This window comes from Mercenaria mercenaria, chromosome 15, assembly GCF_021730395.1.
Source record: "Mercenaria mercenaria strain notata chromosome 15, MADL_Memer_1, whole genome shotgun sequence".
NCBI lineage: Eukaryota > Metazoa > Mollusca > Bivalvia > Venerida > Veneridae > Mercenaria > Mercenaria mercenaria.
This window is the reverse complement of record NC_069375.1, coordinates 29,833,902-29,857,334: the sequence shown is the minus strand read 5'-3', so window position 1 is coordinate 29,857,334 and position 23,433 is coordinate 29,833,902. Positions and strand designations below refer to the sequence as shown.

At 31.9% G+C, this 23,433-nt stretch overlaps 1 protein-coding gene across 2 annotated transcripts; it reads right to left on the bottom strand.

Annotated features, from left to right (window-relative positions):
* Positions 1-13,242: 13,242 nt before the first annotated feature.
* On the bottom strand, positions 13,243-23,183 carry LOC123549912 (ubiquinone/menaquinone biosynthesis C-methyltransferase UbiE-like). Of its 2 annotated transcripts, none has more exons than XM_053524899.1 (4): positions 23,065-23,183; positions 20,771-20,910; positions 17,733-17,963; positions 13,243-15,039 (listed from the first exon to the last, which is right to left on the bottom strand). In XM_053524899.1, the coding sequence occupies exons 2-4, from the start codon at positions 20,885-20,887 to the stop codon at positions 14,542-14,544; spliced, it is 846 nt and encodes a 281-aa protein (XP_053380874.1). In that variant the 5' UTR covers positions 20,888-20,910; positions 23,065-23,183; the 3' UTR covers positions 13,243-14,541. The 2 variants fall into 2 exon arrangements, with proteins under 2 accessions (XP_053380874.1, XP_053380875.1); XM_053524900.1 differs by having other exon boundaries at positions 13,243-14,790.
* Between the last annotated feature and the right edge of the window lie 250 nt (positions 23,184-23,433).

The window sequence follows — 23,433 nt, the reverse complement described above, 5'->3', positions numbered from 1 at the left end:
CTTGTTTAACTGATTTTTCAACTACAAAGTCCAGTTCATTTTTATGTTTTTCAACTTTAGCATTAAGCTGCGTCATATCTTTTTGTAATAAACCTGTAAGTGTATTTAAGTCTGCATACTTTAAATTGTGACGTGTGTCAACAGTACTAATCCAAATTCGAAGTTGTTTTTTAAAGTCATCTATTTTAGAATTGAGCTCTTTTTTAAGGTTATCTAATGCTGTGTCATGATCATCACCTCTTTGTGAAGCTGCCTTTTCCAATTCAGATTTATATTCTGCAAGTTTATTTGAAAATGTATCGAGTAAATCTTGATTCCCTTTTACCATTTCAGTATTTAGTTTATTTACTTCTGTTTTGATTTCTAACTGATACATATTTTGTAACTTTTTCTCAGCTTCAATAATCTTGTCTTTTAGTTCTTCATGTTTAATCATACTATCTTTTAATTCTTGAATTTGATTGTATAACTTTTCAAAATTGGTTCTAAATACTTTCTTTATGTTGTCATCTGTCAAATCAGATTTCTCTTCAAGTTCTTTAATAGAATCAACCATAGCTTTCATTTCTTTTTCAATTTTATCTTGTAGTTCAACTATTAATAATGAATTCTTTTTAAAATCTTTTGTTAAATCTTCAATATTCTTTACTTGTGCTTCTAGTGTCTGTTTTATACTTTTAATATCTTCAAAATTATAGTCATCTATTACACTTTGAACTTTTTTAAACACAAATCGTCTTGAAACTGCATCGTTGGGTTTATCCGGATCTCCTAGGTTGATTATTTCATTACCTCCCATATCTAATGCTCTGTTCATTGTGTTATCAAGTTCCTTATTTCTGTGAAGATATGATTCCGTTTCCTTTTTAAGTTTTTTGAATTGTTTTTTAGTAGCATAATCACTTAAATCAATATCAAATTTAACTTTACTTATACTGTCAGGTTCACTTATTTGTTCTATATTATTAAAAACTCCCATTATATATTACCAGTAAAGTTTTTTCTAAAAAACTTCCTTGGTTTGTCAACATATAAGAAATCATATTTTTGTTTTGTTGCATTAGCAAAAGAGTTAGGGTTAATATTTTGTTCATTACAAATCATATCATTTTCTCGTTTACCTGGACTTTCAAACAAGATATAGTATGAACAGTTAATTCGAATATCTTTTGGTGTTTTATAGTAAGACTGACTTAAATAAATAACACAACAGTTTTTGTGACGTCCTTGAATAAAGTATTTTGTTATTTTATTTTGAACCTTTTTATCTTCACATACAAAATCATCAAATATTACTACTTTTTGTTTTTCTGATTCAAGATTCTCACAAGGTTCAATTTGGTTGGAATCAGCTGAATATTCAAGTATTTCATTTGGATCTACTTTAATTTTTTTTGCAATTTGACTTAAGTGGTTAATTAAATCTTGATATTTAGATTGTTCTAAGTTTTTAGCATATAGGTATAATTTATTATAATATATAAGAGGTTTTCGAAGTATATGCATTAGTGTATTTGTTTTTCCAGATCCAGAAGATCCACATATTAACATTCTAAAACATGAATCTGGCATAAAAGGATAATGTTGTTTAAAGTTATTGGATTTATCACTTTTTGTATCATAATTTGGAATTTCCATTTATATATAATATTACATTATTTTACATTATCTTACATTATCTTACATTATTTTACATTATCTTACATTATTATATAAATGTAATCAAAACTTAATGAAATAAGAATAAGAAAAAACTTAGTCGGGCAAAAGATGAGAGCTCTTAGAGAAGAAATAATGAAAGAAAAAATTAAAAAAGCTACAAATCGGGATATGTACACTGAAATTTATAAGCCAATTACTGAAGGAATAGAAAGTCAAAAAGAAGAATTGTCAAGTCCGTTAAAAGCATTACCTGGAATAAAACAACAATTAGCGTTATTAGGTGATGAAATAAAAGATATACAAACATATCAAGGTTTACCACAGCTATTCCAAGAACCGCTACCATCATTACCGGACTCCTCTGAACGTGTTAAAAATCTTGAAAAAATATTGGCAGATTATGAAAATAAAATAAGAAAAGAACAAGCTTTAAAACCAACTTCCTATACATCAATAGATTGGGGAGATGAACCTGCTGGATGGGTTCCTCAAGATGAACTTAAGATATTAGAAGATTATGGAAGAAAAAAGATGGGAATAACTGAAACAACTAAAGATACAACTGAAGAATCAGAAGAATTGGGGGCAAGACCAAAAGAAAAGAAAATACCTACAGTAGATTTAGATGCTTTTCTGGATAATAATGTTTTAGAAGAATATGAATATTACAAACCGTCTGAAATGTTTGACTTTTTTACTGCAGATGAATCTAATCCAGATAAAATAGATAAAGACAATCTTAAAGCTACAATAGATCTTGTTACTACGGATATCAAAAAATTAAATGGTCCAATAGCTAGCAAATCAAGATCAAAAGATCCAAATAAACAAAAAAAAGCAAAAGAATTAAAACATGCCCAAGGCGAATTATTAAAGTACAAAGACCGGTTAAATCATATTCTTGGTATGTCTTCTACATATGGACAAGGAATAAAACATCATAATCCAAAGTTTCACCAAATGGACATTATGGTAATTTAATTATTAACTTAAATAAACTTTATAGTCAAAACAAATTAATTGCTAAGGATAGAATAACTGGAAAAGAAGTAATTAACACTAAAGTAGATAATGATTTGATTGATTTGATTAATAAAAGATATAACAATAATAAAAAACATTCAATCCATTCAAGAAAAATATTTAAAGAATTAACAGAAAAATCAGGATTACCTATCAATAAAAGATCTATGAAATTTAAAAAAGTAATTAGAGGACAAGGTTATGACGTTTGTCCGTGTAATCCGGAAGAATTGGTTAATGACTTGGAGTTAATTTGTGGTTCAATTGATGCTGGAAATAATAATGAAGAACTAAAAAATGAAGGTATTAGAATAATTGATAAACTATTAAAAATGAATTCACTCTTACCAGAACAACATGAAATGTTATATAAAAATTATTTTTCTTGAATTTAAATTTTAATTATATATAAATGGAACAAAAAATAGTATTAAGTTCTGAAACAGTTAAAGACAATAACAAAAATACTCCGAGTGATTTTACAATCAGATTTAGTCGTTCTTTAATTTTAGATAAAAATAAAACTTATGTTGTTGGTTTGGATAGTATTAACACTATGACCTACTCTTGGCATAATATTAGTGATGAATATGATAATAAAAGAATTCGTTATAATAATGGTAAAGGATGGAAAGATATCATATTTACAAATGGTTCTTACAGTTATACAGACATCAATAATTATATTAGGGAAACATTAATAAGTAATGGTGATTATGAATTTGATAAATCAGAAATTGCTCCAATAAGTTTGGAATTTGATTTAAGTAGTTTTAAGATTTTGATTTCAATTAAAGATAATTTTATTTTGGATTTGGAAATATCAAATTTTCATACATTGCTTGGATTTGAGAAAAAATTTGTAAACAAAACTGAATGGGGAACTACAACACCAAATATAACTAACTTTGTGGATACTATTTACATTCATTGTGATCTTATTGATAATTCACTTGTTGATGGTAATTTCAGTGATATTATCTATGCTTTAAGTACTGCAGATTTAACAAGAGCTTATCCATTTACAAAAGAACCACAAAGAGTTGGATATTCTGAAATTAATAAATATATTATAAATTCAATTAGAATATATATTACAGATGTATTTGGTAGAATAATTAATTTTAATGAGGTTGAAACAAGTTTTACATTAATATTAAAAGAAATTAATTAAATAAATAATTAAATAATTAATAAATTTTAGTTTTATGTAATGTACAAAAAAGTTTATGACAAAAATAAAGGAATATTTATTTATGTTGATGCTCAGACCGAAGAAGAAATTATACGCGGAACAGGTATCTTTGACACTTTAACGAAATTGTTTTCAAGTGGAGTTGCATCTTCAATTAGCACAGCTGGAAAAAAAGCTTTGGAAACAGCAGGAAAAGCCGCGTTAGAAAGTGGAACAAAAAAGGTTGGAACGGAAGTTGGAAATTTAGCTTCTAATAAAATTGTTGAAAAATTTAAAAAGAAACCTGCTCCGGCAGTTGGTAATTTAATTGCTTAGGAATTACAAGAAAAGAATAACAGTAAAAATAATAATGATAATGAGGAGGATATTCATATGAGAATAAATAGAATATTGTCAGGATCTGGAACTTCAACTCAGCGTAAACGTATTAACAGATTAATTTATAAAAAAATAGAATAATATATACATGTTTAGAACAAAACAATATTGTGAAAGATACGAACTAACTCCTATTCAATTAGATACAGCTTTAATATCTGTCTTGGGAAATAATGTTAAGCAACAAAAAAAAACGGATATCACTTTACAATTAATGATAGAAGCTCATATTTTGATTGGTTTAATAGTTATTTTGAAGTAAGTTTTAAAGTAAATAAGCTTGCTAATGGTAATAATTATGCTGGCGGAGATCAAATTGCTCTAATTAATAATGCAGCTTCATTAATTGATCAGTTAGTGGTTAAACAAAATGGAAAAATTGTATATGATTGTAATAATTTATACAAAGTAATAAATGTAAAGAATCTGGTTGAACTATCTAATGATTATGCAGAATCAACTGGAACAAATGAGTTTATTTATTTAGATGATACTAATGTTGCTGAGAGTAGAAAGAATGAAGATGGATATAATAAAGGTTTTGCTTCTAGAAAGTTATTAATCCAGGATGGTAATGAGGTAAATGCTAAGATTCCATTAAATAATTATTCATTTTTTCAGGGTTTAGAAACTAATATTTTACCTCCAAGTCAAATTCAAATAACACTGCAGCTGACAGATGATGATGAATTAATTTTTAGAGCTAATGCTGCTGATGCTGGTAGAGTAATTGTAACAAAATTAATTCTATGGGTTCCACGTTTGATTTTTAATGAATTTGGACTTAATCTAATTTCTGAAAGATTTACAAAAGCAAGATGGTCATACCTTCGGGAAATGGTGACACAAATAACTGATACACAACAAAATAATATAACATTTAGAATAACAGCTGGTATAACAAAACCACAACATGTATTTGTTTATTTACAACGACCTTACAAAAGTAATTCACAAGAACATAACCCACATTTATTAGATACATTTAAAGTTAATGCAGCAAATGATAATTGCACTTTGAGCTCCTGTCGTCTTGAAGTTGGTAATGGTGTTTTTTTATCCAGAAACAGAATACACAAGTATATCAAGAATATATGATGATGTAATTAATTATTATTATAAACAAAATAATAAGACTACTGGAAGTCTGCTAAATACATCAAATTTTTATAAATATTTTGGATTTGTTCATTTTAACTTGGAATATAAAAAGGAAGTAACTACAGAAGATCCTAAACACATTACATTAACAGCTAAATTAAATATTCCACCAGCAGCTAATATTCGTGTTTACGCAATTGTATTGTATGAAGAAACAGTTGAAATAAATACTATTGGAAATGAACTTGTTATTGTTTAAATAAAATAAATTTTAAATATATAATGGTATCAAATTATATTGAATATAAAGTTAACCTTACAGATGGACAAAAAAAAAAATTTAGCACAAGCTTATAATAAAAAAATTCCACATACTTTTAGATTAAAACATGAACAATTACGTGGAAACTTTCCTTTACTTTTAACAAAAACACAAATTAATCAAATTGAAAAGTCTATTAGAAATAAGAAGGGATTAGAAATTACAATTTCAAAAAAACAAATGTCCAGTCAAGGTCAAAATGGTGGATTTTTAGGAGCTTTGGCTGGTTTGTTAGGAAAACCAATTTTTCCAATGGCAGCAAAAATAGTTCCAAAAATATTAGCTCCTCTAGGCATCGGCGCTTTGTCTGGACTTGCCAGTACTGGTGTTAGTAAAATACTTGGAAATGGTATGATTTCAGTAGCTAATAATAAGCGAAACATAATATCACCATATCTTACACCTAATCAAAGAAAGCAACTAGTAGGATCTGGAGTGATTAAATTAACACAAAAACAAAAACAAGACGGCGGGTTCCTGGGTATGCTGGCTGCTAGTCTAGGGATACCTTTGATTACATCTTTGTTAAGTGGGAAAGGACTACAGATTGATTCTCAACGGAGACCGTACAGACGAATTCCTATAGTAAAAAAAAAATAAAATTTATAAACAAACCTATTTCTAACTTTGAAATTGAACAATGGGTAAAACAACTCGGTATAACAAACTTTAGGGGTGTATTTAGTAGAAATAATTTACCAAAATTAAAAGTAAAGGACGAGTGTGGAATAATCAATTTAGATGACTCTGCTGGACCTGGAACACATTGGATTTGTTACTTAAATAATATGTACTTTGACCCATTTGGACTTCCTCCACCAAAGGAAGTATTAAGATATATACCTGGAGTCAAGTATAACAACATACAATATCAAGACAAAACAAGTACACTCTGTGGTTATTATTGTTTATTTTTCATAAAAATGTTACAAGATGGTATAAACATTTATGATTTATTGTATAAAATACTAAAAGTAAACAATCAAAGAGTAAATGAACAAACAATGATAAATTATTTTAATAAAATGAGTTAAAATGTATCAAGAACGTAATATTCTTTACTACTAACAAAAATGTATCATTAACGTTATATTCCATACTACTCCCAAAAGCGTATACGGAAGTGACGGGCGTTTACATTGTAAACGTTACTATAAATAGAAGTATAGATATATAAAAATAAACTTGAACGGAAGTGACGTGCGTTTACAGTGTAAACGTTACTATAAATAAAAGTATAGATATATAGAAATTCCACTAATGTTAAAAGTAAAATTGAACATGGTATACGGAAGTGACGTGCGTTTACAGTGTAAACGTTACTATAAATAAATGTGAACATTGTACATGGAAATTCCACTAATGTTAAAAATAAACTTGAACGGAAGTGACGTGCGTTTACAGTGTAAACGTTACTATAAATAAATGTGAACATTGTACATGGAATCCTTACATAGATTCCTGCTGTTAAAAGCTGATTTTGTTACCAATTCAACTCTGTACATATTTCTTCAATTAGTTTCCTGTTTTTGATTAAAGTTCCAATGTTTAAAGCACACTTCAATAAATTCTTATGTTTCTCAATTAATTCATAAACTAAAACCAGGTTTCGACAGTAGGAATCTGTGTAAGGTACACCTTTGCTATGAAGATAAAGTCCCAAATTACAATCCTTTGGGCAAACAGATTTTAAATTTTATATAATAAATCCAATCTGATGTGTACAATAAACAATATTCCGTTTGTTTCTGTATATCTGCTTGTCTAAATTTCTAATGCTTTCAATACATTTGTCCTCGCTTGAAATATCCACATTAAAATTTTCTAAAACCTCCTCTTGTCTGAATGATTTCGTAATTTCTTCTTTAAGCTTTTCTTTTAACGTACTCCTTGTTTGTCGCTTTGTTGGTTTACATGTATCAACCAATTTTTGTAATATTTTGAACTGAATGTTGTAGACCATTCTTGGCATACAAAATCTTCTTTGTAATTATCTTTTAAATGGGTTGTTAATTCCGTCAAATCTTTTAACAGGTCTGCTGTTGCTTTTTTATCCCTAAAAAAGAAACACAATCTAAAGAATTACATAAGTAAAAGCAGGTAAAAATAAATTTATCTCTAAGAAACACAAAATAATATTTCTAAAGTTAGTGAATGAGAACCGTCAAAGATCTGCTAAAGCTTGAACATAGTGGCGTAAATGTGTTTTAAAAAGTAACTTACATTGTAATCGTTTTCCTTGTTTCTGATCTATCGTTGTATGTATTATAAGTTAGCAGTATAAAGTTATTTGCTTCTATGCGGCTTTTTATACTAGCAAAGAATGTTCTGGTGTTAATCAGTTAGGTTTGTGTTGCAAAATACGACCATTTTTCAGAAAATGTCACGTAAATCCCATATAACATTTTCAGAAAATACGTCAGTTATTTATAACCAGATTTTCCGAAAATACGATAAAACGAAAGTAAAGTAAATATGTCAGTTATTTATAACCAGGTTTTCCGAAAATACGAGAAAACGAAAGTAAAGTAAATATGTCAGTTATTTATAACCGGGTTTTCCGAAAATACGGGAAAACGAAAGTAAAGTTAAAAACCTGTGGGTTTTTAATTGTCTGGCATTGGTCAATCCGGACCAAGGATTAAAGGTTAAATTAGGTCAAATTGTTTTGGTTGATGTATTTTATACACTACTTATTATGCTTCTTGCTATTTAATTATTTATCTTTTATATAGGAATTAAGGATCGACAAATCATCATGTAACATAACCATTATTTCAATTAGTAATGTGCTACTTAAAATTATCAAATTCTCGTACAATCTCTAAAGCAAAATCATGTTTCATTTGCAAGAATAATGTATGCTTTTCAGCGTCGTCATCGAGGTGTGCTAAAAGGTGTGAGACAAATAGCTATAATCGAAACTCGGTATCTCAACTCGCTTACCTCGAAATTCCGCTTTAGTCGAATAAATGTTCAAGTCCCGTCGAATTTCCTTCTTTATATATGTACTTCAACTCCGGTTACGTCAAAAATTGACTTACAGAGACTCCGGATGTGTCGAAAGGGATTTTCAGTCCCGTCAATAAAATTCAAGTGCACTGTAAACTCGGTATGTCAAAGTTAGAAAAATATGCGATACAATTTCACACATGTCATTGTGAATATGGTTGGTTTTTAACACATGTCCATGTTTGTTGCCTAACCAGTAACACGTGATGCCGACATATCAAAGGCGCGGTGATTATCCAAGTGAGATGATGTCATACTGGTTTGCACGTGCCATAATGATAATTGTATATTGTAAACAAGAGATTTCTTTAATCAGCGGTCATTTGTTTCTTAGACGTTCTGAAAATTGAAAAATGCTTTTGATTTAAACTGATGAATTAATTAGTTTGAATAGTTGTGACTTTAATAAGGATTAATTAGAGGTAATCGCGATGAGACTGTATGAAAAAATAACATCTTGGGGGAAAGCATCATTCGTTCAAAATGTCAGATCGAAATGCTGTCAATCCTCCGGGAGAGGAACGTGGTACAGAAAGGAAACTTGACTCAAAAACATTTTTATTCTTCGAAAAACTGAAAACTTTGATAAACACAAACTGTACGGAATCGTGTACGCGTAAAGTACCGGCAGCGCAGAGTATTCACGGCATCAAGGAAACAGCTTTTATTTTTTATTAAATCTTTTCGTATTGTGTCGAAACCAGAGATCAATCTTGTTAGATGTGGACAACTGTCCCGCGTATCAAAAGATTAATTGACTGAAATCAGTAGAGCTGGTGTTTCTTCCTCCGAATTCAACCAGCATCACGCAACCTGTGGATCAAGGTGTTATAAGGAACTTAAAAGTCCATTACAGGAAACAAGTGAACACAAGAAAGATTCGCGCTTTCGATAATGGGACTGATATGTGTATCAGTGTCATATACGTCCCTCCTCATAACTCGAATTTCGGTTATCTCGAAATAAAAAGCATGGTCTCTTGAAATTCGAGATACGTGTATGTGGTTAAACTTTAAGAAGGACATGTATATATCTAGCTGAAATTCAGAAGTAATGCTTGTTTGAATAAAATAATTATAATTACCTGTCTTTGCCTATTTTAGGCAATAAATGAATTCAGAAGCCAGAAACAGTTTTAAAACTTTCAATCTGATATCTGTCAAATGCAAGTGTAAAACTAGATATCATACTGAAATAAGAAGAAAACCTCAGCTTTTTAAATATTTTCTAATTAGGCCTCACCAAATTAAAAAGTTGTTCATCGGATATGCCGCTGGTATATTTTCAGAAACACACATTTTTTTTTGTTTGTTTTTGGCTTGCGCTCGCCCCTTTGCGAAAAAATCAAGCCAACATTTGTTTGTGCGCTACTTTTTACGGGCGTATCAGTGTACAGATGCTTATAATTCCAGTCCCACATTGTTCTTAAATGGACTTTAATCACAATAAATACATACTACACACACATCGTCTATAATATGTCATAATACTTATATTTAGTTGCATTAAAGAGACTATTTTACATCTTATTACTACGTGATGTTGTCTTTCTTATGTCTTCCCCACCCCCCTTTTTATCTCGATGTTATAGTTTCTTTATCTATTTTTGAGATACCAAAAAATTTGGGATAACAAAATATGGATGTATTTCATATCAATTTAAAAAGGTCCATCGCTTTTCAGTTATTGTCATTTTAGCTACTTGTAAATACTTTAACTTCTTTTTGGCTAGACAATAAATTCTTTTCAAAACACGTCAATGTTTTTTTCATGTCGGTAGGAATATGTTTGATCAAATTAACGTTGTTGTAATTCATGTCTTGTGTAACATATTACTGACAGAGTTTAACTTTTTATACATCCTCTCATCGTTATTCTCACTTCTGTCTATCAACGAGACTCCTGGAGATGTAAATCCCTTAGTCTTGGCTTCCTTAGTGAAAAAAGTTACATTTCCAACTGCTCTTTACGGCTCTGAGCTATGGAATAACATGGCTGAGAATGTTATTCTAAAAAATCGAAAGGCTGATTCGGCTTGCTGCAAAGTACTGCTAGAATTGTTGTTAAAGCAAAGCAAAATGATTAATAACTTGTAAACATTGTAATACACAAACCACTGGCTTAAATTGGCATTTAATATCAAAATGCACATCTCGTAAAGATCTCGTTACACCTTTCTGTGTTATATCGGAGGACAATACAGTATTGCACTGAGTAACTTTCTTAAAGATCATCATTATATATATATATATATACACCATGTGGAAAGATGTTCTGATAATTAATATACTAGTATTCATTGTTTAAGCATGGAACGTGGAAACAATACTTGTTTTATTTCCTTGCCTCTCAATTGTATATATTGTAAGCTGTCCTTGGGTAATTTACTGAATTGAAATATTTGATAGCTTAAAACGATACTTTAACAATTCATTGTGCAGGTATTTAAATTCTGTAGTACACAGTCATCTGTCCATGGTATTTGTTAAAACATAGATGTATTACTATGTATATTTCTAATTATTATGTACCATACGTTATACATGTTTCTTGTTATATATGTTGTACTCGCTAAAAGACAGAAATAAAGAGAACATATATATATAACTTTAGGGAATGAACAGAATTACGTTCCAACATACCAGGTATAGTAAGGATATATTTTACGAGGAATCTTTTGAAATATCCATCAATCTTCTAGTCAGTAGGATGGTAATGGTAGTTAATTCTATGTTTACTTCATTGCAAAATTGATGGGTATAATAAATTTTGTCTTGTTAGGTTAGTGACAAAATGAAACTTAGACAGACTTTTTTGTTTTTATTCAAAACGGCGCCCTCTTGTTTTTGAAAAATAAAATATTAAAGAAATATTTGTAAGTAACTGACAAGTAATTTTTGTGGAAGAGTTTTCATCAGGTATGTGAGACGGTCATTTTTGCAACGGACTTCCTCAAGGAAACGGCCGACTCGTTTAGATGTTTGTCTCTGTATTTCAATCGGGGAATATTGCATCTGGAAAGGAATGTTATAGAATTAAGATCGTCTAGGAAACGGTCATCTATTTTCTGATTCAAGCAAGTTATGACCTGTATACAAATACCACAAGCCTCACGATTGCTTGCTGAGGACTGGTGTCAGACGTGCAACTGAACTTGCGACTTAAAACTTCCCATGTCAGAAAATTTAATTAGGTTCAACAATAGATAGATGTCAAATACAAAACATAAGGTTAGGCTCAGTTCATATTTCTTTCATAATGACAGAGATTTTTTAAAGCCACTATAAAGGTCCGGAATTTGATTGATATTTCCCCCAAAACACGCCAATATCGTCAAATACATATTTAAATAGTTGTTATGATCACTGCGAGTAAGTGTAATGAATCAAATCATTCTTATTGCGGATGATATAATGTCAAATTATTTACCTGTTGTTAACATCAAAAATGACCTTTCACACAATGGTAATTTACCTGTAAGTAAGGAGTTTCTACCACCATCATCTTCAGTAATCGCCTCACTCTAATAGAGTATACTCGCGATTTGATTTAAAATACTGTACATGCGCAGTCGCAAGGGACAACTATTTACAACTGAAACACTAAAGATCTCTCTTTGTACATAGTTTAAAAAACTGATAAAACATAGACTGGCATTTGTGTTGATATTTCCTAGAACAGCATTAAAGCCTTCAAGTGCAGGCTGATAGAGACAAGTGGTTCCAAATGACAACAGTGGCAGGGAAGAAGCTGTTTGCTACAGGAGATTTGGTTGTACTGTTGGTTGTGGATTCTGGCAGATCTTGATTGCTGTAGAGGAGGATCAGGAATAATGTCAATAAGATTATGCCTAATTTTGTACAACATGGTTACTCTGGACATATTGCGTCTGTGTTGAAGCATCGAGACTGAACTTTTTTGTTGGTAGTCGTTTTCGACTAAACTTGCAGCTCTTCGTTGAATCATCTCCAGTCGGCTGATGTCGCCATCAGCGTAGGGGGACCACACAGTGGAAGCAAACTCAACTGTGGGACGGACGTATGTCTTGTAGGCCGTTGCTTTGGCACTGGATTTCTATTAAGAATCTGAGGGGTGCGTAATTTTTCTTTATGTGTATCAGTGTACTAGTAACCGCTAATCCTGTAATAACATTCGATCTACATATTGTTCAATATAATCAATGTCCAATAAATATGTGTACAACCTTTGCTGAAAGGTCATAAAAATGTAAATAAACACTGTTAAATTTAGGGGTCGGCAAAAAGAAAAGGTGTTAACTTTGTTGCTTCCGTAAAGTACTCTGGTAATAACTTGAGTGTAATACCTGGTGATCGATCGACAATGGTTTTTTTTTGGTCTAAATTGACTTCTGTTTTTACTACAACTCGCACCTGATAAAAATTACCTTTACACACGGCATTTGGGGCTTTAAGAGATACTTCAATGCAAATTACCCAATACAAGTAACGGCTATGTATTGACAAAAACTATACATTAGCGGTATACTAAATTTTAATTTTTTGCTTTGAAAAGACAAATACATAACTAGTTTGTGGGAATTAAAGTTTTATTTCTGAATCAGAAGGGAGGATAAATAGAACATTAGATTACTGTCATCAAAAATTTAAATAAACATGCTCTTTTACAAAAACAATCGGCTGAGTCTCGACTTTATAGGTGACGATGGATTGAGAAGCAGATATTAATGAGGGATATACGGTTGTAACGAAAAGAACATTCTATGTTGTTCAATGTATTGTATTGTACATTCTTTGTTTTCGAAAAAGCTGGACGACCTGCACAGATAACAAAGATGCAGATAAAACCTCTATTAGATGAAACAAAATAAAAGCTAGTTTTTTCAAATGATCAATAATTCAACCAAAACTTCATGAACTAATGACATGGCAAGGAAGAAGCTAGGATGTATCTGACCTAAATAAAAGATGTACAAGAACAAACTAAGATTTAACTTTGATCTCAACCAATATCAGCGCCTTAAGGGACAAGTGTATTTTCTTAGTACCGTCAAGCAAACAAATTGTTAGAGCAATCAATCACAAAGGTTGTAAGACCTTTAACTTTAATCGAAAAGACAATTTAACAGTTCATTATGGTTAACAATCGTGGAGAGTTGTTTGAAAAATTCATTGCAGTTGATAGGATAAAAAGCGGACACGAAATATCAATTATTAGACCTTTAGGAAGGGCTTTTGATATTCCATGCTGACAAACTGGACATTTCGATAGACTTTTGTAGTTGCACTAATAAATCATAAGAGTGAGATAAAACAGATAGAAGGACTGCCGACAGGTATATTCGTCACTGATGGGCAAATATTACTGCTACATTTTCAGTTAAGCAATATCAATTGATAATATTAATTTAGCTGAAGTTTGTTGATCGGCCCGTTATCATTTTGCTAAAAGTATTTTGAATATTGTTGAAAGACATATCAAACTTTTTGTGTAGATACTAAAATGTTGAGTAACGCATTACATTTCTATGAACATGAGTGTTGGCTGAAGAATGTTTTTAACTGCTGGAATAGTGCATTTTATACAGTAATACTGATTTATGACTACATGAGCAAACTTACGTATTTCAGCGCAACACTATCTTTTAACAGATAACAAATTAGTATCCAGAAGGTATCATTAATTTGCATATCATTTTAAAAAGCGGTCTTTGAGGTTCGCACCACATTTGTTGTCTTTTCTTGAATATAATTTCATACAACATTCTTTGACAGTCTGTGTATCAAACCATGAATAAACTGCATGGATTTATCTTCGCATGAAAATTCATTTATCTTTATATACAGCCGTTATTTGCGCAGCAGTAAATTCACTTGGCAGAAACGGGTTTACAAACGAAGATTGTTAGAACACCTATAGTTTGAGTGTGGTCATTTTCTTTCACCCAGTTTTCTAGCTCACCATTTTCCTTCAGTTCTTTAACTTTTCTGAACAATTCTCCAGCTTCACTCTCTGTCGCGAACGTCAGGTACTCATTTTCTTTCAGCCAAGATTCCTCCGGCAGACCATCTACATTGTAATAGTTCTTGAAGATATCTGAACCCAATATATTCATTTTCTGAAAACATTCGATACCAGAGGCTATAAACATTTTCTCAAACTGGTCCAAAGATGGAACAGCATTTTCTATAAAACGTTTCGTTAATTTCGTATTTATCTTCGTAAACCATACAGCGTTTAAAATTGCTGATGGAAGGGCTGTTGATACTATTATAACGCCGTTTGGTCGCAAGATCCGTCGGGATTCGTTCAGTGTTTCAACGCAGTTAGGAAAAGCAGAGTTCGCTCGATCAAGATGGTTTAAAACCTGTTTAAAATAGAAGATAAAAGTAGGGAGTGTTATTTCTACAGTTTTGCTTTAATATATGAAAATTCTTTCAGTCACGGGCATTGAAATTACATATAAATAATGTCTCTTAATAAAATATACTAGTATGTGGAGAGCTATGGAAATGGTACTTAAACATAAGAATATACATAGATATTGAAAATAAGATTTAGTATTTCACAGAAATTCTTGTGTAGAAATCGAATAGAAACTTTAATAAGAATTCTGTAACAAAACTATATCACAAGATTGATCTTGCCAATTTACAAAATTATCACTTTGGACAAGTTTCCCATCTTTAAACGAAATATTTTAAGAGTTTTAAAAGACTTGCGAGCGAAGTGTTTGATAGGACATAATCATTTTTTATAGTTTTAGAAAAAGGTGGCTTTGTTGAATTAACAATACGGGCCATAATTTTATAAACTCCCGATTTATGTCAGTCATGCTGACCACAGAAACATGTAATGCAATTATCCATGCATTTGACTGGAACTAATTGCTGGTTATGTAGTATCTTGTGTCCTTGTTATTAATCCTTCTTATGTCCTTTGTCTGACTAATTTCAGAAATGTAACAATCACTTAGATCGAATATACTGTAAGGGAATGCTCTCCACCCCCTTTACAAATTACATAAACACTGCCATGAAATCATGTGACAATCCACTCTAAAATACACGTAAATAAAATCTATAAGCAGAAACTTACTTCTAAGGACTGTGAATCGTGTCATGTTAGTGTGTTGTAAGTGGAAGCCTTTTAACTGTGCCGAAATTAACTATTCCAGAACTGAATTCTCCGTGAAAACTAACTATGCAATTTCAGTCTAAATTCTCCTTTGAAGAGAGTACATTTAAAGGTGAATAACTCTTAAAGTAAATAGTGTAATCGATATTCCTAAGATGAGCTAATGTTCAAATCATTCTAGAACAGACTGACAACATGATTTTAACCATGAAGTGCCAGACTACGGAGCCAGTTAGACATTTTCTACAAGTGTGCCAAGCGTCCATTTCGATGTTTGTAAAATGACGGCGGATCAACTTTGGAACTATTTTTATGTTTTGTATACCGGCTTTTTGTGAATATGTCTCTGTTTAACATAAAACTTTCAGGAATTCATATTTATGTAAAAATAACCATAAGCCCGTTTAAAGCATTTGTTATATTGATGTATTTCATTGTTTTACATACAAGGACTATATTATGTTCGGCGTAGTAAAATTCGTCTGCTATTTTAGTACGCTATTAAGGTTTAGCTCGAGCTTTTTATTATTTGCATGATTTTTAACTTGATTTGTTAAATATGTTCAGGCTTTTCATAAAAGCCCGCTATAAAATGTCAGAGTCTGTATTTATATGTAATTTTAGCAGCGCAATGCAGTGTTTCTCTCTTGGACGGATAACATTACCCTGTTGAAAGCCCGTCTTATGATTGGATAATTTAGTCACGTGGTATAGTCTAGAAGGTTATATATACAGGTCCCCGTCTTTCATTCGGGTATCTTCTTCTCAACTGTAAAAACTTGAGAATAACAACAACACGGCTTAAACGGCTGTTAAATCTTATCTACTTTGGCACATAACTATCTTTCAGTTCAAGGTATAACGAATACTAGCTTACTATCATAATTACTGTTGGGGAACATTGTGTTTATTTATTATGTAAATCAAGTAACACAACTGCATAGAAGAGAAAACTGAACCTTGTGGTATGCCTTGTCTAAATTACCAGGTAATGGCGAAACCAAGGAGGTGCATTGGACTTCGTACACATATTTATCTTTACGAAAAGTATTCTGTTTACCGTATTGCCATTCAAAGAATTTCCATGTAACCGTTCCATAACTTGAGAAGAAGAACCCATTGCATAGGCTCGGTCCGTCGTTGTACACTTTTATACTAGATGTTATGTACACTTTTATACTAGATGTTATGTATAAATTTGATAGTTATCACTAGATGCACTCGTTCTGTTACTGTTTTTGATGATATGAATTGCACTGTAAACAGACTGATATGATGAGCTTGCACACCATGCATAATATACATGTAACTGACACATGTCAATTATTAAAGTCGTTTGAAGATTTACACAGATGTTCTTTGCGCTTTTCAAAGTGAGCAGCTGGGAGAGTTGAGAAAGTACTTGTATATACACTGGTCATTGTACCACAAATGATCATGTGTGTATCTAAGTTATATGATGCAAAGACACACTGCAAAGAGGTCATCATATAACAATTAGTGGTCCAGTACCCATTAACCCTCACACGAAGTAAATTACAACTACTTGGTACAATGCATATCTATGCCAGTCATGCACATGGCTGTGTGTGTATACGCATTATATATAGGGAGCGACGGTCCTGGGGAAACAACTGCATCCTAGACTAATAAGAGACCGTCAAGGTTCGCCCAAGGTATATGATCTATAATGACGCACCTACAGTGATTGTCCAATATCGACGCACCCAAAGAGGTTGCACCAGGTATCTATTTCAACGCATCTGGAGTTAATCACAACATACACTTGTATCTGCATGCTTTATCAAGAGAGATGTTGTAATGCAAATGCCAGTTATATTACTAAGTAGACCGGCATCCTGATTAATAAGGATGTGCAACTACCACAAAGTGGGGTAGGTCCTTACAATACTAATTACAAACCGTATTGAATAGGACAGCATCAAAACTGTCATCCGGAAATGGAATTGGTGGCATCGTGCATTCAACAACATCTGTGACTTTTCCACATTCTATATAGTTATCAAGTTTATCTTTGGCTGTCTTTAACATTTCTGACGATGAATCCAGTAGTGCCATTTGGCCAACTCCAATATCAAGTAAAGACTTCGAATAATTTCCAGTGCCACAACCAGCATCCAGTATACGAAGATCCTGAAAACCAAATATGGTACTGTACGAAAACCGTGTTATACTATGATCTTAAATTATGTATTCATTAAAGGTATTAAATGTGGCATTGTTTTTGTGTTCATTCAGGTGCATTCAGAGTGCTTATAGCAGCAAGTAACAATATATACACAAACGCATTTGGACTATCTACATAAACGCATTTAACTCTGTCTACACAAATGCACTATCTACACGCAAACGCATTGAATCGCTGTTTAGGCACGTGTGAAGCATTTTTGTGTTCATTTTAGTCGTTCATAACAAATTTCATTCATGCCAGGCATTTATACACAACATCATGACAAAGCAGGTTGACATAACCTATTACACGATGTCCTCCACGCCAGGTGAAGTGTCTAACATATAGTTCCAAACGCAGTAACGCCTAGTAGTAGCGGAGGTTTCTGTAACTGTAATTTTACATTTGGACTTCCCATATTTCCAGAAGCCCTCTGTGGTAAAGTTTATCATATATGCCCATAACTGGGTCACGTTGGAGGGCCAGAGCGCCGGTGCGGAATATACGGGCACTTTAAGGTCAAGAAGGCGTAATGAGATGGATTTCCTTCATAACATGTGTGAATAATAGCAAAAGTTCTTCTTCACCCGATGTACAATTATTGAAAAGGTCAAATGCATGCTTTTTACGCAAATGGTATCGTAAAATCACGTTTTAGCCTAGCCCTAAATAATTGCGACGTTGCCGTTTTTACGGCAATTAATTTAGTTTTGGGTGTCCATTAAATTAAAAAAGCAAATATTTTCCATTCAATATAACATGCCCGTTGGAACCTATACGGTGGTGTTATTTTCAAATATGTTCTCCGACTATTCGCCGAAGGATTGCTTACTTTATGCAAAAATTATGCCAAAATCTTTCTACGAAATTATTGTTTTCGAGCGGAATGACTAAGTAGTGTGTAAAAACTGTTCCATAGATTTTTAAAAAATGTAAAGTTATCATATAAATTTATTTTACTATAAAATGAGCGAAAAAGTACAGGGTCTCCGACTTCGTTTTCGCTGCATTGTCTTAAACTGTTAGAAAAGGAATGTCGACAAAACTCCTGATTTGTAGTGGTTTCAATACCGTGAAACCTACATGTAATAACGCCAAAACATACGCCATTTTTAACTGAATTAATGGTATTATTTTCAATTACGTAAGTGTGAGAAAGAATGATTTTTTTTTGTATAATTTTAGTGCACAGTCTCATATTAATCAACAAGAACGTGTTCACTTGGAATAAATCAATGTTGTGACGTTATTTTTATGACGACTCTTATTCAAAGGAAAGTCCGATGTTAACTAGGCTTACTTTCGATAAATTTACAGGGTTACATTGTGACACTTTAGAACACTTACTAAAACAAACGTATAAGTTAAGTATTATGAACATTTAAATGTCTTTGAAGTTAAATCTAAACATCATACTAAAGTTTCCTATCAAGATTAATATTTTGAATCAAAATTTAACTGGAGGTAAGTTTAACAGCCGCTTAAAGTTCATTTATTAATGTACAATAATAGATTGCAGTTAAAACAACATATTATACTATATATATAATAACATTGTCACTCTAAGCGTTATAAGAGACAATATGTTATTAGAGTTATATCATTGTATGTAATGAAACAATAACATAGATAAGTTTGTTAAAGGTGAAAAAACCCTTCAATCAGTCATTGAAAGGAAATGCGTTTAAACCCTAAAAATAAAATGAAGTTGTAAATGGGTGTCACAGGACTAAATAAATTGTGTATATAAAATCATTAGAACAAGTGTTTTAGAAGATAATTAAAAGAACATATATATTTGGCAATATAATACAGGGTTGTATATAACCATATAAGTGGGGAATGACCTATTTACGAATGATTGAAGATCATTTAATTACCAAACGCAGGATTATCACAAGGTTATACTGCAGAGAACATCATTCTACAGTAACTGATATTCATACATAAAAGTCAACATTCTATGACCAAAAACAAAACATTATTCTATATCACATCATGATTCAACAATGACCATTCCTCAACCATGTTCAAGGTACACAAATACTGATTTATTTGTACAGCATATTATTTCTAGTTGTTAAAATCATGTGACAGGTTTTGACAATGACATCACCGATATCATTGTTTGAGAGCATTCAGTTTCTCATAGTCATTAAATTATTAGTAATATCAACAGCTTAAGAATTTGGTACATCTCAAAAATCTTAATAAGCATTGCATTCAAATAAACGATGTTATTCATTTTCAATTGACATTTTAAATGTTATGTGAACACGACAATGTTCTTTATTATCATCATACGTTTCAGTTTCAAACCTAATGCGTGCGACCGCGCATTGGAATTTAGCTCAAGCAGATCTATGATTGAAAGGTATAAGTGATCTGACATAAGTTTCTGTTCCATAATCTCGTTTGACCAATCTACAAGTAAGTAACTTATTTCTTCCTCGACCAGACGGACTTAAGTGATTTAAAAATCATCAGTCATCAATAAAATCATCCCTAGTGTCTGTAAAACTTTATCATAAAATACTTGTATGATGAACGTGTACGCATATCTGGTGATTGCAACATACTGATACTGATAAAATATGTTGATCCCCATCATGACGTGACAATTATTGCCCTTTATCACTATGCACTTCTTTGGACAAGACCACCTTTTGGCGGGGAACATCCAATAAGTAATGAGACATGTTACTACGGTATTTCTACATTTATCATTTAACGGTATGTTGTATACAGGTAATGTATGAAAAATATTTACCGGTAAGTTTTTACTCGTGTAAAACTGAATCATGGCCGCCATAGTATCAGACCCAGCTGGAAACCTCTGATTGTCATAGGAACGAGATGCACGGTTGTAGTTAACGAAATTGCTCATTTTTACTATGTCCGGTACTATAACTGAAAGAAAAGATATAAGAGAGAATTCGGAGAAAAAAAACATTATTCCAATGATGTTGTAATTATGGTGCCATTTCCTATTTCCGATTTTGTTCGACATAATTGGTCATGTTTCTTCTTTACTTTGATTTATCTGTTCATACTCCATAGGCTTTGAACATTGATTGATATACATTTGTTCATTATAGAATACGCAACAAATGCAACTGGGGCTGGGTGCATGCTGTTGGAATATTTGATTTCCACCCTCCACAAATGAACTGTTTGCAAATAAAAGTAATTCTTCTTGGAATAAAACGGAATAAACCTATGCTATTATCGATATTTGCAAAGAAAATGTTGTTGCTGTGAAAAAAGAACAACAAATAATATTGTTATCAACAAAATAATGATTGTTATTGATATAATTATTATTATTCATATGTTCATAAAAAGGATATTAATACATATTTATAATAGTAATGATTATATCATATTAGTGATTAGTTTATTGTTTTACATAAACTGAAGCCAATCCATTGTAAAATGTTCAAGTCAAAATGAAAGTATATGAAAGAGTTATGGACCTTGTCATAGATGACGTGATAATGATAAGGAACAACTGTTTCGAGTTTGAAGAAAATCCATTTAGTGACATAAAATTTTGAAATTGCTAAACTTGGCGATATTCGTGCAACACATCTGTGACGGGAGTAGAACTGAGGGAAAGTCATTCCCAGAGCAAAAACATTACTGTTGATATTTTCAGCATTGGTGTGATAGTGCTCAAAACTTTGACCAGAAATTCCATTGTCAAAAACAGAGAGGGAACTAGAAAGACCGTCTGTATGTGCACTCCGAAGATAGAATGGGTATGTATGCTCTCCGTATATTTTGTACATGTATAGTCAATTTTAAAACTGAAAGGGAGCATTTTTCCTTCAGCTTTCTCCACTGGACATGCTATAATATTATTCAGGTCAATTGTTTCGATTAGAGAGACAAAAGTAACAAAGAACCTGGATGTGTTTAATTCGGGTGAACAACAAGTCAACAACAGGCATCCCGAATTGTATAATGAAGGGTTTGCTTGCTAATACTTCTTACCAAGTAAAATATTAACATGTGTTTTGCTATGTTAACTCTATCATCGTCTAAATAATACAACTAGTGGGGATAGGTACCGAAGGGTCCCTTCGCTCGTGTTGGAGGATCAGGGGGTCTCCTCCTGGAATGTTTTGAAATAAAGGTATGAAATGCTGGCCGCTGGTGCATTTTTGGGTCTACATTTTGAAAAAATAATTTCCTTTGCCAGAATAGCTGGGTTGGTGCAACTTTGATGAGTATAGGTCACTTCACAACCAACTGTCGGTGTGTGTGTGCGTGTGTTTGTGGATGGTCGGTGTGGGGGGATCCGGACCCACATAAATTATTCAGCTCGAAATGCATAACATTGGCAGTGACTGGTTAAATAGAATTGGTAGAGAAGTGGGTAAAGGGTATCAACCTTAACAAAATTATAAAATGAAGTCATAGGGGTAGAAATTTAGTCAATTATCCGCGAGAAGCAGAGAGCCAACCATAAGAACTCAGGGATAATTTTGAAATGCTGTCGATTCCCACAACAACTTTAGAAACTTGAAGAGATAAGTAATGCTGGTTGTTACCATCCTAACATTTGTGTTTAATATTTCTATTTAATTATTATTATCCTTAGAAACTTTGATCAACGGTGTTACTTCTTAAAAATGCAGTGCTGTACTTTTAAATACCCGCCACAGAATAAATATATTCGTTTTACGCTTCTAAAGTAAAAAGTACAGAATAATGATACATAATCCATACTGTATACTTCACAACTGTTTTAGGGTGGAAAATACGTACGAACATTTTACAACTGTGTGAAGAATATGGTACATAGTGAATGATACGGAATATAAATGAAAGGATACGGTTCCACAAATTTGCCGCTATTAACGCAAGTAAGTTTGCTCTTTTTGGGAAACTTCACGAATGATATCAGTTTTAAGACAACAGTCATTTTACCTGACTTACATGCAGAAGACATTTAAAACCGTAAAATACTGCAAATATACCATCCATACTTTCATAGAAATAAATGAAAAATATCAATTTCAAGGTGCAAATATATCTATATAAACAAAGTTTGCTTACATTTTATGCTCCAAATCCTAAACAGTTGTATTCATATCAGACAGAACCGCAATAAAGGCGTTATTTCGTGTTGAACACGCGCGTTCGTGAATTAATTGACTGCAGTTTTTATGTACGACTATCACCGAACTTTGACTTAAATCACGCAAGATGGTGCATGTATACGCTTAAGTATGCATGTTTTGAGGAAGGTAGCAAATTTCATGCATACGTTGAAGCTATTTGATATCTCATCTTGTCAGTTGGCATAATTTCTGTAATTTATATGCAAAACACAATCCCTCCAAAACACGTTTGAATTAACATGTAGGATGTCTCTTTTGTTTTTAGCACAAAATTGTTGCAATGCGATTGAACCTTTTGTTTGTA